Genomic DNA, 19233 nt, shown 5'->3' on the forward strand with positions numbered 1-19233 from the left:
GTTTAATGTCTACAAAATTTTTGATTTCAATAGTAATTTTTACTAACAATTTAAAAATAAATTGCTTACAAATAAATTTTTGACACAAACATTAATACGTAGTTTTTCTTTCAATATTTTTGGATATAAACCTTTTATTAACTTTGGATGTAAAATTACGAACTGAGCCATTAACTGCTAAAGAGCGGAACCTATCTTTTCCAGTTAAGTTCTTCTACGAGAGCAGTTGATAATAATAAAAATTAGGTTTAGAACCTCTTATATCCGAAAACGCTAATAAGAAATCTTAATCTTTTTTTTTGTAAATCTCTATTCTTTTATTTTAAATTATTACATTTATAGGTAATTTAGGCTATTAACTAGTTTTATTGAGAAACGAAAAGAATTACAAATACCGTTGTTTAATATCTAATTTTGTCTTGAAACATGGATTTTATTAATTAGTAGATATATTAGAGTTAAAATGAAAAGACATATTTGTCAATATCATAAGTCAATATTTGTTATGAATATTGATTACTTAAAGTTATTGCTAGTATGGGGTGCCCAGAACGAGCCCGCGCAACGTCCCGTAATCAATACGTTGCTCTACTTTTAAGCGACCTTACGCTTCTAAGCGACTGCCCGCTTTCTGCCTGCGCCTTAATATCGACTCTGATTTTGATTTAGCCAATATAAATCACTCATATCACAATATTTACATATAAAAGTTGAGGCTTCATATATATCGATCGTATAACAATAAAATTAAGTAATATATGTGGAAGAAATGTGAATATTCGTATATTTAGTAACATATATTTTTTTAATAAAACATTATGCTTACTATACTTGCAAATTTGTAAGTCTATATAAGTAATAAATATAAAAATTACAGAATGGTGCATTTTCATGCGCACATAGATTTTGATCAATATTAACTCTCAATAGTTTATAGATATTATTTATAAGGGCTGGCTTAAATGTTTTTAATGTGTAATTTGTACTTCATTCGTTCATTTAGAAGTGTTTTTGTACTCCATTGTATTAATTTAAGTGTATTTGTACTCCATTGCCAGTAACATAATTAGTTCATAGATCAAGAAGTATCTCAGTAGATGAAAATATAATTTTCGAGACTGAATGCTTCGTAGTTTTTTTTTGAAGTAATATTGCGGTAGTGAATGTCATACTTGATCTAGATCAGGACATTTCCATGTGATTTTCGCGTAGGGGCGAGGGGAGAGTGGCGCGACGAAGGCGGGGACTTGATATTGACCTAGATGTTCATTCAAAGTTCGGTCGATGCGAAACTTGACATCTGCGCGGTGCTGCGTTTTATGTTTTTCGTTCTCATGTGTATTCAACCCGATCGGCTCATTATTTGTTTATTTCTTAATGTTGAATGAGATGTCTTGCAATATATTTTGTAGTTATAATACATATTTTTTTTAAATCAACACGTGGTTAATTGATAGCATGGATTAAGATCCGTGAAGTGGAATGTGCATTACAGCGCCCAGTGCTTTCAAAGCGACGTTACGGTGATCTTTTAAAAATGTTTATAAATGTCCCTCTTCTCTAACTATTATAGATTTATTTTTTGAAAAATGGAGAACTCTGCTCATATACCCGCAGTTGCAAAAAATATTCCTCCAATGGATTTAAAATATTCGGAAGTGAGTATTGATAAATAAATTTACTTTCGTTTTTAATACGGCAAAAGAAGTAGATTCATTATATTAAAAAAATTATTATGGTTTATAACTTAGTGATGTATTTTCTGTTATAAGCTATCATTGATTTTTTAAATTATTTACAAAACAAAGTTTAGCTATTTAATTTAAAAGTGTAAGTATCTATGGAATAAATATACGTAATTTGTAAAAAGTATTGAAGAAGTTATAAAGTTTTTAAGAATTGAATAAAATTTGTTATACCAAACTACCTCATACATTAATTTTATACATATCTGAAATAATTTTCTTTGAAAAAATATGAGCACGTTCCTCTTTATATTAAACCAGTCTCTTTTGTTTTTAAATAAATGTAAACCACTATTGAAACATGGTAAGAATTTGAAAAAAATATTGTTTAAAAGTTATTAATAAGTTTAGATGTTTTTTCTCTGCTATGTTAACAGAACTTTAAGTTATAACTGATTATTTTAATAAGTCAATATTTATAGCGGCATGTGAAAATTTCGACAGTAACTGTGCATTATAAAACAATTTCATTATGTATAGACAAATCGCAAAGTAAATTAAAAAAAAAGAAAAATAGAAAATAACCTTAATATTGTATTTATAATTTATACATTATTTTTATTTATTTTACTCCTTGTTATTACATTTAGAAACCTATTATTTTAAGTATTTTGATAAGATATTTCTATAAATAGATTACTTTTCATTAATTAAGCTACTTTGGTATTAATTGAATGCTATTAGTTTTAATATAATATATAGCAATTGAAATTTAGTCTTTTGTGTTAAACAAACCTAAGTAGAGGAGATATCGAAATTAAATATTTATTTGTGTTAACTAAAACATGGCTTATTTTTATTTTGATTTTAACCGTATCATAATTTATTAATCATTTTCAATATCTGATTAACTTTTATTATTTAAATATAATATAGCATCTATAACACACCTTGATAAATTACAGTGTGCAAAATTTTGTTAAAAAGTTGACAGGGTTTTGGGACAGGATGACATTTTTTTCGTTTTCTCCGAAACTGTAAGGTTAACGAGGTTAATTTTTAATGAGTTCTTTTTTCAACAGTGTAAGGAAAATATAGGAATGGAGCGTGTGACGGAGGAAAAGGAGCCTGAACGCGGGAATTGGACCGGCCGGTTTGACTTTTTGCTGTCGCTTCTAGGCTACAGTGTAGGCTTGGGCAACGTGTGGCGGTTTCCGTATCTCTGCTATAATAATGGAGGAGGTATTTTATTAAGTTAAACAGCCTAAGTATCTCTAAGTATCGTATCAAGTCTAATATCCAAAGATAATATCCAAAAGTCGTAAAATATTTCTGCACGATACATTCGTCAATAATATTTGGTCAGGGCGTTATTTCCTTCAAACTAAATTAGTCACAGCTTAATGATTTTTTATTTGTGACACAAACACACACACACACATATATATTTTATATAAAAAATTTATATATATATATAATCCAGCGGCGCTTGATTTTCAACGAACGTGTATATATATTGAGCCATGATGTATCGGGTCCTATCCAAATTGAGAAATCTGTATTTGATATAATTTTAATGAAGAAAAAAAACATTTGTTTATGAAAATAGTTTCAAGTCGACGTCACCTGAAGAATATTCCCAGAATAATATTATGACATAAATGCTTGTGATGGTACATAAGGCTTGCTTAATCTTTCTGAATACCAGCTGTACTACAGAAATGTTTAAATAATGTTGTTGCCTTCAACAACCAAATTCCAGGCTGTTTATATTCACATGGAGATGGATAGTATACGATGATCTAGAGGACGATATTAAAGAGCATACGTTAAAGAAAATAAGATCGTGAAAGACCAATAACGGTGCAGCCTGACTTAGAAGTTAAGATTTTTTTTTTAAATTCAAAATGAGAATTAAATATAAGCCTAATATTGAAACGTGGCGTTCTCTTTAACTTGCATAGACTATAAATAATTTATACAAATTGAATATTAGTACCATAAAAAATACACTAGTATTCATCTATACGTGAATTTTTTTTAATAAAACTGTCCCAGACACAAGTTTATTAAGTTCAAGTAATAATAAAAAAGAAGTGTTAGGAATGAATAAGATTATGCATGTTTTAATATGCAGTGGCGACTTTAGTATGTTTCAAATACTCTTGAGAATAATATTATATAACCCTGACGTAAACTATACGTAACTTTTCTTATAATGGCCTCTAGAAATGATCTTCGCTGGGTTAAGTGTAAAGAAAGATTTTTTAATATCTCACATAGTAAACTAGCTGTCCCCCGCTTGCTTCCCGTGGTCCGCACTGCCTATTGTGGGTTTAATTTCATAAAATAGATTCCTAGTATTTTTTGCTATGCCAAAAATTTATACAAAAACCAAGTTTGAAAAAATTTACGTTGAACAAAATGCATTTTTTTCATTAATGTACGCCTCTCGACTGCAAGAGGTTAATCCTGTGGCCCCTTACGAGAGAAAGAGAACTCGTCCGCACCATGCCTATCTCAGATGCATGTGAATTCATGCGAGGCTCCTCCTTAAACCCTAAAAGAGGTCTTAGTCCTATACGTCCTTGAACCCGCGGAATCTACAAATGCCATTTGGGCTTTTTATTAAGATTTTTTCTTCCGCTCTCCTATCTGAATCTATAACAGGAATACTTTTTTCAGTATTTTGTTCATCATTTTTCTTCTTACATACTTAACATAATCTCGCATTATCTTTTCTTCCTTACTTTCTTTTACTCTATATTCTTATTTGCATTCTGTTCATGCAACGATTTTTATCCGTCGCCTCATTTCTCACAATATTACATTTTTATTGTTTTCTTTATAATTATTTACATTTTTCTATTATTACGTTTGTTAATCTTTGCTATTAAAATTTGTTTTTTTTTTACTATATTACAGCTATTTATCACTTTTACCTGACCTTAGATTTTGTTCATAGTTATGACTTTCTTTATGACCTCACGCATCAGGGAGGCGATGCTGTGAATCTCTACCTTCCGTCCTAGCTCGATTTCTATATATGTTTGTTTTTTTAATACTATATTACAGCTATTTATTACTTTTACCTGACCTTAGATTTTGTTCATAGTTATGACGTTCTTTATGACCTTATGCATCCTGTATCAGGGAGGCGATGCTGTGAATCTCTACCTTCCTTCCTAGCTCGATCCCTATATGTTAGAATACCACTGAATAAAGGACAGTTCGTAATTACGTGCACCACGCCCTCGTCCTCCGCAGAGTCACAAGTGCACGACGGACTCTCCTTGAGTTTAAATCTAGGCAGGTAATCAGCGATTCCCATGTGCCCTGTGATCATTGGAAAAACCGAACCAAACCCGTGTCATAAACTAAAGGGTTCGGTTTTACAGAAGATAACGCGTAAATTAAACTCATTAACGCGGTAATCATATCATCTACCACAATCACTACATCTCGTTAGTATCAAAAAATAAATATTTTTGCACCAGTCTTCTACTCACCCTTATTATTAATAATTTTCTGAGAATGATGGCTATGTTCTAGATATTTTGAGATATTTAAAAGTGCAAAGGCAAGAAAATCGATTATGTTAAATATACCAAAAACTTTGATGTATGATTTCTTCTAGATAATTATAGGACATACATTTGTAATATACATATGCGATATACGTTTAATATACGAGTTGTGATAATGAAAATTTATAGAATATCAAAAATTAAACTAAAGTAATAATAATAATAATATTCTGGACAATGTACGTATCGTTGCATATTATAAGAGTATTGTGCAAAGCAATAAGTCAACTTATTCTTGTGCATCTTTTTCACGAAGTTTTCAAACGCAGCCATCAGCTTCGGCATCTTAAAACCGTATCCTACGAAGTTTTTGTTTCATTTTTGAGTATCAATTATAGTCGCCAAGTCCAAGGTTGTGAATAATAATAATTCCGCATCAGTGCATAGTTAAATACTTGGTTATTCGTATGGCAGAGTGCGTAGATGCGTTGTTCTGATGACAGAGAGATGCTGCGTGGACCTTGTTCTCGAACTATCCCTAATCACACGCAAACTAAAAATAATGGTAGTATATCACTTCACCTAACGCATAAAAGATCGTCCAAAACATGTAATATAATCATTACTGAGATTAGAATAATCAGTTTTGTGTATGGTTGTACTTAAATATAGTAACACAAAGTGGAGCCCCATCACCAAAAGCTACCCAAAGTCTATCGTGACTAAGACTGCAACGAAAATTGAAACTTTTAAGATACTGCCAATTTTTAAAAATAATTGACAGAATTAAGTGATGTGCGTGTAAGATTAGTAAGCGCAAAAATTATTCAATATCATTTTTAAACTAGCCAGTTCTAAAAACTTTCATTGTTTGTTACCAACGTATAATTAAAAAAAAAGTTAATAATTTTTTTTAAATATTTCATTTTATAAATATACCTGCAATCTGGAATTTGTAATTACATTTACGGAGCGTGATATAATCATTAAATATCGTCATAAATTTTAAATATTAAAATTGAGAACCATGGCCGTTCACTGTTTTCCGGTTTCAACTTAACTGTTTTTTGTTTAGCTGCCTTTTGTTCGTATTTCAAATAGCGGACTGTTTCCAGAGAAATGCTTTATGTAAAAACTGCGCGGAGCGGTATTTCCGCCATAAGTAGACGAATGGTGTTGTTTGAGTCTTTCTTGATTTAAAAGTAGAAATATATATATACCTACATTATAAAGTGAGAACTGAGTAAACATGTTATGTAAGTGCTATAGAATATAGCAGCACACTCATTTTCTCGCATTTCATATAATGAGTCTGAAATCTTAAGGTTCTGTTTATGGAAGTCGTAACAGCTCACGGTTAAAATCATTTTAATTTCGAAAATTTTATGCTTTATGCATGTTACGTTTGCACGCGTACGTTAAAATTGCCTTCTATTGTTCAAAATACAATTATCCAAAACGAATTCCTTACCTATGTATTATCGTCGTGTCTATTAAGCTCTCAATTTACTCTGAAATAGTCGTTGTATTAAATAAAAATTTTATTATGAAATAATTCACGCACTATAACACAGATTATTTACACAGATTAAAATATGTATAATAATGTATCGGTTTTTGTAATCTAAAAGTATTTCAATTAACCCAATTGATAAAATATCTAAATTTAAAAGCTTTATTAATGTCAACTAGAGTAACGAAGGTATACAACCTATATAAGTCGATTCTCAGTAATGAAATGAATAATATTTGCCAATCATAAATTAATCACGTAATTATAAATAAACTTTGAATGTTTAATAATGAAATCGAATAACTTTAAAAACCAAGAAATTTAAATATTTATTTTTCAAATTTGCAACTATATTTTAACGCCGATTGGACTGTTACAAATTTTAAGTGTTTTAATTTCAGGGGCATTTCTCATACCGTTTACGATAATGCTGATAATTGCCGGATTACCTTTGATGTTCATGGAACTGTCTTTCGGACAGTACGCTGCTCTTGGTCCAGTGGCTGTCTACAACAGATTCTGTCCCCTTTTCCGCGGTCTAGGATACGGCATGGTTATAGTCTCAAGTATAGTCATGCTTTACTACAACTTGATAATAGCTTGGACTATTTATTACATGGTAGTCTCTTTCGTAAGTATCTTCTATCAACTGCCGTGGCAGAACTGTGACGCTGAATGGAGTACTAAATGTAAGTTATATGTCGATTTCATTATTGAAATATCTATTATTCATTTTATTAAAACAAAACATAATTTCAGATTGCTATTCGTACGAAGAAGCAGATGAATGCGAAGCTATTAATGGAACTTATTACTTAAGACAATGCTTAAATGAAAGTTATTCTACCTTGCATAATATTGCTGCTTTAGCCGACGTCGCGCTAAGAAAGCCCCCGGCTGAAGAATATTTCACGTAAGTGTAAATGATTATTTTAAATGACAAACCATTGCAGAAAAATTGGCTCGCTTGAAGTTGCGTCGCAGCAAACACATTTACACCCCGTTTACACCCATCATCCATTACGTAAATACACGATCTAAAAAAATGTCATGCTCGGTGAGAGGATATCAAAGCTTTTTTTCAATATACTTAACCTATGATTATTTGGTATATGTACTATACCAGTATAATCTATATTATGTTTTTTTTAGGTCGTTAATAACAATTGACTCTATATATTTTTGTATGTATTCGTTTTAAAGGCAGAATTTATTTTTACGATTTTAAGAGTTTTGTATTCTTAAGCGATTAAATATCCATAAATTAAAATAAAAATACTCTAGCAGTGGCAGACCGCCAGTAGAGGACTAAGACTTTTGACCGTAAGCTTGATTCCTGGAATACAATCAATTCACACTGCATTCATTACATTGGATTGCCACTGCTTACAAAGAAGTTTCCAGAGAATGGGCATCAGTGTCCTCTGCGTATCATACCACACTGCGATCGCCAAGCCGCCTGCTTAGCGTGGCCATTATGGTATATCCCCCATAGGTATCTTTGAAAGAGGCCTATGCCTTGCTGTGGGCGTCTATTTGTTGAAACGACAAGAAAAGTTGAGTGATGGAATGTGCTATACCAAGTCTCATGGTTACCTGTATACCCTATACACGGTCCTCTATAGGATATGTTTTTTAAAACCAAAGGTGGGAACTAAGTGCCTTCAGAGCTCTGCACCTCGAATCCAGTGAAACTGTGAATCAATCAATTAGCTAACCAATAGCAAAGAGTAGTTTTTTACAAAAAGATTTTAACGATCCATAACATAATTAGAAATGTAATCATCTGATTGCATTGCAGCTTTTTATGCATCATACGAGCTCAAAAGCGAGGTCATGCATTCACAGTACTTTATATTTCCACAAATCTGTTTTCATCCTTTGTTCGAAAGTTGACATGTTATTACAATATCGATTAATGTTTACGATAGATATTTTAACAATACCTTATAAATTGATTACATACTAACATAAAACTTTTGACTGTCATTACTATTACGTTTTTGAATATTATTTTTAAAATTAACGGTTAAACTTATTTATATTTTCAAAGGAACGTTTTAACTCGTTGTCACTTCGGTTTTAATACATCTCTACAATATCTTTTAAATATTTATTTTAAGAGATTGTATCGTTTCATTTGAAAATATATTTAACAGAGTAATTATTATTTATTATTATTAATTTTGAATAAAATGTTAATGGTATGGTTAATTCCATTGTTTTCAGTAACAAAGTTCTAGGATTATCATCGGGGATTGAGGAAACAGGTCAAATACGCTGGGGCATGGCCTTGTGCCTCTTTGCAGCGTGGTTAATTGTATTTCTCTGTCTTTTCAAGGGAGTTCAATCTTCAGGGAAGGTAAATATTATATTGTATTATGAGGTTTCGGGACAAAGAGACTATATATTTTATAGACTCAAAATGTAAAAAAAAGATATTTTTAACTTTTAAAATCGAATTAACCCTCAGTATATATTATAGTACATTGGTTTTCAAAAATAACTATTATATTTTTCGCAGATGCGCCATAAGCATATTTTGTAAATTAAAACTAAATTCAGATAAATATTTAATTCTTGGCAATAATATTACAAGTGCGAGGACACGAAGATGATGCGTCTATTTAATATGATGACATTTCCTTAGATATAAACTTTGTTACTAGCTAATGTTAATAGCAAATGTCTAATTTCTTATTCTTGCTTACATATATCGGTTTTTTAAATAAGATTCTTGATTGCTACTTTTAAATAATGAGAAAAAAAAATTACACCGGTGTTTATCTGTAAGTTTTATAACTTATCTACACTTATCTTCTCAATACAAAAGATGATTCATCTTATTATATTGCTACCGAAATCGTTGTACCGCGCCTTGAAAAAACGTGGTGAGGTGGGGGTGCGCATCCGTCGCGAGCGTTGTGGCGAACTAAGTGAACGAAAGGACCACATCCCCTGTCTTTTCATGCACGTACATGAGACACAATACAACGTTTTGGTAGTATTATACATAACCCTGTTATTTTACTAGCTGTAAAATCATTTAAAACCAAACACCAGTATTTGCGCAATTCGCAAATATAAAATAATATAATTGGCAGCGGTGGTAGTAATTTTCCTTGCAAACGCAAACTGTCGCTCGCAAAACAGACTCCACCAGTAAGGACTATGATTGTTGAGATTGTTTTTTAAGGTCGTTTACTTCACTGCGCTCTTTCCCTACGTGGTTCTGGTCATCTTGTTTTTCCGTGGCGTCACTTTACCTGGAGCGTCAACTGGAATTTTGTTTTATCTGACGCCTGATTTTAGCCAGCTGGCTAATGCACAGGTAAAATTTTACACATTTATCAAGCATTCTATGTCTCATAATTGAGTCATTATCATCATTTCAACCGCAAGTCGTCCACCGCTGAACATAACCCTCTTGTATAGATTTACATTAGGACCGGTATGAAACGGTCCACTGCGTGGGTAGATGTACCACGGTACGCTTATCGGTTCGTGGTCTGCACTCCAGACCCTTAAGGTCCCAGCGGCCATCTGTTCTGCCCGCAATTTGGCCTGCCCACTTCAACTTGTTAAGTCGCTGGGTTATGACAGTTACTTCCGTTCGCCTACGAATCTCCTCATTTGTAATACTATCTGGTAAATACGCATCCAAATATTCGATCTCTTATAATGGATAATCATCGTCATAAGCATATCAGCCGAAAGGCGTCCATTGCTGGAGTTATGTCACCGTCATAGAATAATGAATAATAATAAATATAACTTTTTTAATGAATAATAAAATTTAACAAGATATTTGTACACCATTCATTTCAGCTTTTTTATTGTTGTGTTTTTTAGTATTGTGTTTATTTACTTACAAAATATTTTAAGAAATTTATTTTTATATATTTAAAAAACTTAGATAATAATAAATATTTTATTGAATTTGGTAGTGTTAATATGGATTTATTTTTAAATAAACTTAAAATATTAATTATTTTTATAGGTCTGGGGAGACGCTGCCGTTCAAATCTTTTTCGCTTTGAGTCCAGCTTGGGGCGGCCTTATTACACTTTCGTCGTATAACAAATTCTCTAATAACTGTTACATGTGAGACAAATTATTATATTAAATTTTATTTTAAGTAATGATATATTTGCTGTGATGTTAAAAATTTAGTATATGTATGTATCATCAGAATCCTTAGTTGTACATTTCAGAATTAGATTTATATTTAATTGATATACATTACCGAAACATATCCATTATATAAAATATTTTTCATTATCATTATATCGGGTGTACGATGTTCACTGCTGGACATATGCTTCATTGCTAGATTTCCAATAAGACCGGTAGAAAGCGGCCTGTAATCAGCATCTTCCGACGATCTTAAAATATTTGTTTTATAATAAGATATAATTTTATAATGTTCTTAAGGTCTTTTGTATCATAAAAAAAATAAAAAAAAGCAAAGATCTCCGATTTGTATTTTAAAAAAATAAGCACAAAAATACTACAGAATGATATTATAGATTATTTACATTTGGAAACCTTTCACTTATAAAAATGTTGACTGATTTGCGTATTAAACTGTTGACAAAAGAAAGAGCAAACTGTAAGTTATAATTACCATCAGTCAAAGTCTGCGGTGACAAATAGTAAACAATGATTGATCTTATTATATATATAGTAATATTGATAGTAATCTGAATTTTGAAAACACTTTTTTTCAATAACATTGTCATTTTGTTGTATATTATTTAAGGAACCATTGATGTTGACAGCTTTGCGATAGGGATAGGTTCACCTCCTTAAAGCTTTTACACCTATTTTTATTTATCTTGTACGTGAAAAATTAACGAAAAATAGTACACAAAAATTCTGGATAAATTAGCATCTGGGAATATTAAGAACCAACTATAGTTTATTACTTTAATTATTATACGTGTTATTTTAGCAGTTCACAATGTTAATGAACATTTTAATGTTTATTTTAAAACCTTTTATTCTTTTCAGAGATTCGTTAATAGTAGCTGTATCAAACATAGCTACATCGTTCTTTGCGGGTTTGGTTATATTCTCTGTAATTGGTTTCTTGGCGCATGAGTTAAATGTTGGCGTCGACAGAGTAGTCGATCAGGGCGCAGGGTTGGCATTCATCGTGTATCCAGAGGTAGTGACCAGGCTTCCGGTGTCTCCTCTCTGGTCTATACTTTTCTTTGTCATGCTTTTAACGCTTGGCTTGGACTCGCAGGTATGTTTGAAGAGTTTTTTTTAAAAGCATATATTTTCTAAATTTATTTAACATTCTCAGAAGCGAACACAGTTTTGATGGTACTAGAATTCATCCGGGTTTATTTTTGTGCTATTAGTGTTGATATTAATTAAAAAAAACATAAAATGGAATTATTTAAAATTAAAAACGAAAATGAGAAAACTTCAGAAGACTTAAGCTTTTATTTAACCATTTGTCTGCTAACTAAATCTTGTAAGAACGCACGAAGACTGCGGAACATATTTTGACTTGATGTTGTCAAATAAAACACTCATTTAGACAAATATCAATAAAATTTATTAATTCTTTTCCTATCATAAAAAAGTAAACAAACGTAAATTGTTTTTTCTTTGAAAATTAAAATCATCTTTATCTTTGATGAATTATAATAATACTTTCATCACTACACCACTCCCACGGAGCAACGGGCACTGAAACTACGCAGCGGCTTTGCGATGCGTAGCAGTTAAACAGTTAATATTGTTCAGTGTTACTTTGTTACCATTAATATTTCACGTTTTTAATGTTAGTAGGTAAAAAAGAACACCATCTATCTTTGCGACTTTTTTCATTAACATTTATTTAAAAAACTAACAAACAAGTATTTTGATATATAAAGCTTATGATTCTTCTGCTTTTATATTTCCATTTTATATATTTTAGTTTGCCCTTATGGAGACAGTTACAACTGCTATCCTGGATCGGTTCCCCAATTTTCGACAAAAAAAGGAGTTGGTTGTGTTGACGGTCGCTGTATTTGGCTATTTCGGCGGCCTTATTTTTACTACTAACGTAAGTTTATTGTTACTAATTTTTTTTTACAACTAATCATATCATATCTTTTAGCTAAAAAGATATGTAGATTTATTTTTAGCTAAAAGATTTTTACAGAGAAAACATAGAAATTTCTTTCATAATTTATAATCTGGTATTGTGGTTTTGGTGACTACAAATTAGTCAAATTATTATTATTTGACCACCTTCCACAAGAACAATTTAAAAACGGTGACATTTATTTAAATAAGAGGACATGTAATTATCACATGTCCTCTGAGAAATAATCATTCAGAAATACGCTGAAGTTAAAATTTTAAATTTTTTTAGATATTTTAAACTTGTCTTTTTTATTTCTGTACATTTTTAAATAAGTTGTATAATGTACAATTAAGCACTTCAAATTTTTAAAAATAAATTTGGTGGAAAATATTCACATCCACTCTCGTAACGTCTCACATTAAGTTATTTAAAATCCTACATTCATAATCACATAAATAAACAATATTGTTTCACGTCTGTAAACCTCAAGTTATTAAATTATTGAAATAGCTGATAGCAAAATAAAATTGTTTCGCAGAGTGGCATGTACTGGCTGCAGTTGATGGACAAGTACGCGGCGAACTGGTCGGTTTTGATAATAGCGATTGGCGAATGTATTCTGATAGCGTGGATCTATGGAGCAGAGAAGTTTTGCCGCGACATTCAGCGCATGATTGGCCGCCAGTCTAAGCTTTGGGTGGTTTTCTGGAGCGCTATGTGGCGGCTTATTACACCTGCCGCACTTGTGGTAATAATCTGCGGTTTCGTTAGTTTTTTTATTGGACATAACTATCTATATATTTTTAATTTTAAAATAAGAATTTACGTTTTGAAAATCGTTAATATATTTGGCATATAAAGATACGTCTAACATAACCTTATATATTTTAATATTTATAACAGCTGGAATAATCTTTAAGGTATTGTTATCATATTCGACTTGTGTGAGGTCCAGTCAGTCACAAATTATATGTATATAGTGTCAAGACTCCAAGATGGTATATAAAATATCAGTTTATTCATATTTAAGATTCACACTGTTTCAATTTTTTTAAATGAATGAGGACTTTAACTTTTTAGGAACCAGGCTTTAGAATTTTGTTCTCTTATGTAATAAACATAATTAAAAATATAAAATAAATCATACTTATACATACATGAACACTTATATATTATTTGTCATTATTTAATGCTGTCTGTTATGATTGTTACAATCCTACTAGGTTTTATATAGTCTGAACATTATTGTAGTAACCAAGATCCAGAGTTCCTTCGTAACCCTCGGTTCAGACTGTTACTTTGATTATTTTATTGGGACGTCAACAGGCTTTTAAATGACTTTAGTGGATGCCGCATGGAGTAATTAGGCACAAATTCGGGAGGAGCGTTGAGTTTTCTTCATTATCAAATATTTCAGCCGTAACTCGTCTACGGTTTCCCTCATATATTTCTCGAACAAGACGGTTGTTCTACGCTGCGCATGCGGTTCCGCTTATGATAGACGCCCACTGCAAGGCATATACTTTGTCCAAAGATCGCCACCATGACCGGTCCTTTACGGGCATATTCAGTGATTTCCCGCGTCTTAGACTATGTCGTCGGTCCATCTAGTGGGAGACCTATTCACGCCGCGTGTAACGGCTCATGTTGCCACTCGAGAATCTATCCACCTTAAAGGTCGAGTATTTAATATTCCAATTCGTGGCGTCTCCGAGAGGTATGTCATATAACTCGATCGGTTGCTATTATTGGATCAAAGCACTACAATTAAAGAGTTAAGTTACAAACAGCTCGTGTTATTTCAGTTTATTCTGGTGTTTAACTGGATCGAGTACAAGCCCGCCTCCTACGGTCACTACGTGTATCCCATGTGGGCGGACGCAGTGGGTTGGACGCTTGGAGTTCTGCCCGTTGTCGTTGTAGTACTTATGGCCGTCGATCAGATTTGCAGCGGACCTGATGAACTCACAATTATGGAGGTATATTGTATAGACGTTTATATATTTATTCATATTGATATTCTTATAAATATATACTGTGACAACTTATATACGTTACTTCATAATAAGAACGCCGGAAGAACCCATTTTGTCTGAAGACGAAGGTTTTTTTTTTAACTAGTGTGTTTTGTCGATGATGACTTAAGACTCTACATGGTTGTTGATGATGGGCTACACAAGAAGGCTTAAGGTCATCTAGAAAGTAATGGAGGTGCCTATTAGAATTAAGAATCGGAAATGAGGAGATCCGCAGAAGAACTGAGGTCATCGTCGTATAATAATCGTCGTAATATTCCAGAAGGAATAGTTTTAAAGAAAATGAATATTTGTTTAAAGTATAGCGACATATTTTCAGAAAGCGCGTGTACTGGCTCGTCCGACTGAAGAGTGGGGTCCGGCTGGGACTTCTGTTGCGATTTGCAGTACGTTGCGTAGCGAGCCGGAACTTTCGCCGCCCGTGCTGCTCTTGCACGGCCGCCCCGTATTACGCGAACGAGGAGCGTGACCCCACGCACACCCGCTTATTGCTATGCGGAAAGTTGACAACTCTGTAAGTTGCTCTTTGTCGTAATTTTGGTTTATTTCAGCACAGCAAAGCCAAAGAGAAGAATATTAATTAAACGAATAAATTTCAAGAAAATATTTTAAAATTTTTATGCAGGGTGATTGGTTAAAGTTAGCTTTAAAAGGGTGAATGAGCCTTGAGTCTCTTTGCAGTGTTAAATTTTCGGGAACGGTTTTTGACAATACTTCATTGTATTTTAAAGTTTCGTATTAAGAAGTTCCTATACAGGTTGATAGTTCATTTATCAACAAAATGCTTTAAAGAATTTAGACCTATTTTTGTTTGATGATTTTTCTGAAATTTTAATGGAATGTGACAAGCCAACAATTTATAGTAGTATAAAACCTGCAGGGACAGATCTTAAACAATAAGTAGTTATATTATGGAATAATCCGAATTATAAAGATGGTTTTTGATTTCTCTATTATCATTACCTTATTTATTATTTATTTTTAGATAGGGGCTACCATACATTAATTAGCAACAAATGTTTAAATACAGTCACCTTTTAAAGCTTTTAAAACTTTAATTTTTCGTCCTGTATATAATAGTTCATCTCGCTCGCTTCGCTTGGCCCGCTCAATCTCATATCTATACATATAAGAGATTTCCACTTGTATACTGACTTATCACCATATCTTTTGAACTATGAACCTTAGAGACTAGAAATTTGGTAGGTATCTTTTGCCAGATAGAGGTCAGCTACGCCAAGAGGGAATTCACGAAATTCCCGCCGGTTGAGGGGGTATTAAGTTTCCTAAGGGGGCGCAGGACAATTAGTACACTATAAAGGACCTTTTACAATAGGGATAACTTTAATTTATATTTCCAGACGTCTCAAGACGGCGCAGATACTACTTCAATAACGAGTATATTTGAAAACGAAGTTAAAAAGTCATCGATAGGACTCAAAACGAAACGCAGTTCTTTAAAGAGAAAGCTTCCGAATTTCAGTCACGATTCAGACGAAACGGTAATAGAACCATTGCTTCAATCAGAAACTCATAAAAGCGATAAAAACCTATGTGCTAAACTTTTAATACCGAAATCCAAGTCGGATTTAACTGACGAAGTGTCTGAGAAACAAGCTATTGTAAGTGAGACAGTACATTCATCTTTGCCTACATGTGTTTCACAAAATATTCCATATACAACAGCTATGAAGGAAACGTCTATCATATCGCGATCTTCCGTTACAACACCTGTTATTTATAATCATATGAATGTTAATGTTTTCGGAGGAAAAGATTCTTCAAACTCTATACCTACAAAAAGTGCAGTTATTGTTGAGATCGATAATAGTAAATCTTCTTCGTTTAGTCCAAGTCCTTTGATTTTCACTACTGCTAAAATTCACACAGACGATAAAACAAAACAAATGGAACCTTTTCAAATAACGCCAGTGCCTATCTTATCAACTATAGAGGGAAATATTATTAAGTCAATCCCGAGTACATTTGATAGTGAAGAAAAACATTATGAATCAGTCAAACTTAAAAATGATAGACAAGAAAAAATTAATAATGAAAACGATCAAATGATATTGAAATCCGCTCTTATCGACAAAGGAAGTATAAAGGTGAAAACATTACCTCCGGAGTCAGCACCAAAACCCAAATCAACGACTGTTTCTAAAGAATATATTACCTTAACAACTACAGAAACAAAACCGGTGCAAAACAATTTGAGACCCGTATTTGACAAATCATCCAAAGGACCGTCTGATTCTAAAATTTCTATTACATTTAGTATAAGAGATAACGAGACAACTGCTGCCGCAACGAAGAGTGATGCATTGCAACTTGATAAAACATCTTCCAGTATGAGTGCAGACAAAATGAAGAAAAATCTCCCTGTAAAATTAAAAGGACTTTCTTCGCCTGAAGAATCGAAAGATAAACCTGAAAAACTTGGTAATTTTAAAACAATATTTTTGATCAGTGGTAGTAGTAAAATAAAAACTTGACAGTGTTTTATCTCATAACTTTATTTTAATTCCAGATAACCAATGTGCCGGAGCAGTCCGAACAACTACAGATAGTACTAATAAAGAAAAAGCAGCTAAAACAACAAATAGTTTATCTTCGAATAAACAACTACACCGACAAAAAAATGCTACCGCAGAGGATATAACTGATACAGGCATTAGACAAAAAGTTGTTAATACTGATTATAATCCAGAGCAAACTAATGTTGTATCAGTTAACATCGGTGCTGGCCTTTCTAACACTAAAATTGAAAACCTTGTAATTAATAAACCTATATCGAAAATATCTGAAGCGAAAAATGCAACCGCAATATCAAAGCCCCACACTACTGTATCAAATATCAGTACAATATCAAGCAAAACTAATGTAGTAACTAGTATGCCAACGAGTAAGCCAAATACTATTATTACTAGTGCCAAAACATCTACTACGGGAACAAAAAATGTAGCAAGCAATAGAGAATATCCTAAGCCCGTAACTATCACGACAGGGTCGGATATACCTAAGTCAAATATTAAATCGGCTAAGGAAATAACTGCGTCAACTAGCGCAAACATTTCAAAGTTAGACAATGCTGGATCATTAAAAAGTGAAAAAAATACATCAACTATAAAATCAGAAAAGTTTGATGTTTCTTCTGAGAAAAAGTCTGATAAAACTGCTCTTCCGAATGTGACTGCTTGCGTTCCATCCGAGGCAAGTAAGTCACTTAATAAAAGTTTAGGTAATCAAACAACAACCGCTGGAGCATCTACACTCACCACGACTTCAAAAGGAACTGGCATTAGTAGTTTGCCTTCAACTACATCTGCCAAACCAACTCTAACAGGTAAAACCAAAGTCGAGCCATTAATTAGCCAAAATAAGAAAGAAAGTAGAGCTTAGCATTTATTGAGTAGGAAATATATTTTATTTAAATTTATTATTTAATTTTTATCAATAATTCTATTCAACAATATAGCACGTAAAATTATTTATGAAACTGCGGATTTTGAAGTTTTCTTCCTTAAGTGTTTTAGCACACATTCTATAATTAATGAAGAATTATGATTCGTGATCACTGTTTGTAGTGATTAAAAGTAGTTGTAAATAGCGTAGAATTAAAAGGAATAATAGCTAGCAGCAACGTTAACACGAATTTTAATCTTACATATGTTGAACATTTATCCGAGACACATCTCAATACTATGCAGTATTAATATTAAATTTAGATTTGCTCAGGTATATTAAGTGTAAGGAATTGATAGAAAGTATTTATTGATGTATTTTTAGCACGTTTTTCGGTAGACCCTCGTAATGAATTGTTTTCTTTGCATAAATAAAATTTAATTACTTGCAAATAGTACCTATTAAGAAAAGGTGTACTACCTTTACGCAAGTAACGCTTTAGTATTATTCCAATGAAATGTTCGAATCCTTAAAATGTTTAGTGGTGCTAAGATAGACAACAATATTTTTCATAGACAATATTATCTTTTCAATTTTTTGATACCATTTAGAGATGACATGTACAATAACATCTCACACATTGTCAATTTGTACTTTTCATGGTTTAAATTAAAATAAAACTCACAAAATCTCTACCTATTCTATTTACCTTAAAACGTCGAGAGAATATAATACTCAGGGTAGTAACAGGTAGTTTGAGAGTTTTTTTATTATCAATATGATAGATTTAAGTAAATAATTGGTTCTAGGCGATTTTAGGTTACGAACCTTCGTGTATTAAGATATTGTTAATTTTAATATTTTTGTATTTCATCGTATTGGGTTTGTCTTTATTCCATACTTTACCGATGTCAAATATTCTTTATTCAGACTTACCTTTTATATATTTTATATATGCCGAACAGGTTAAAATAAACTT

General features: G+C 32.0%; 2 protein-coding genes across 2 annotated transcripts; both read left to right on the forward strand.

Moving 5' to 3' along the window:
- The first annotated feature begins 1575 nt into the window (after positions 1–1575).
- LOC137928760 (sodium- and chloride-dependent glycine transporter 1-like) lies at positions 1576–15354 on the forward strand. The gene is made up of 12 exons (XM_068771722.1): positions 1576–1658; positions 2768–2927; positions 7127–7414; positions 7485–7638; positions 8955–9087; positions 9922–10056; positions 10726–10829; positions 11739–11976; positions 12661–12789; positions 13352–13561; positions 14619–14792; positions 15169–15354. Exons 1-12 carry the CDS (start codon positions 1590–1592, stop codon positions 15316–15318), a joined length of 1944 nt encoding a protein of 647 aa, XP_068627823.1. The 5' UTR covers positions 1576–1589; the 3' UTR covers positions 15319–15354.
- LOC137928960 (uncharacterized) lies at positions 15343–18456 on the forward strand. Its single transcript, XM_068771968.1, has 3 exons — positions 15343–15363; positions 16211–17291; positions 17380–18456. Exons 1-3 carry the CDS (start codon positions 15343–15345, stop codon positions 18249–18251), a joined length of 1974 nt encoding a protein of 657 aa, XP_068628069.1. The 3' UTR covers positions 18252–18456.
- Positions 18457–19233: the final 777 nt, after the last annotated feature.

This window comes from Battus philenor, unplaced genomic scaffold, assembly GCF_028537555.1.
Source record: "Battus philenor isolate CCGP_79_NKW_IND1 unplaced genomic scaffold, ilBatPhil1.0.hap1 SCAF_4, whole genome shotgun sequence".
NCBI classification, from domain to species: Eukaryota; Metazoa; Arthropoda; class Insecta; order Lepidoptera; family Papilionidae; genus Battus; species Battus philenor.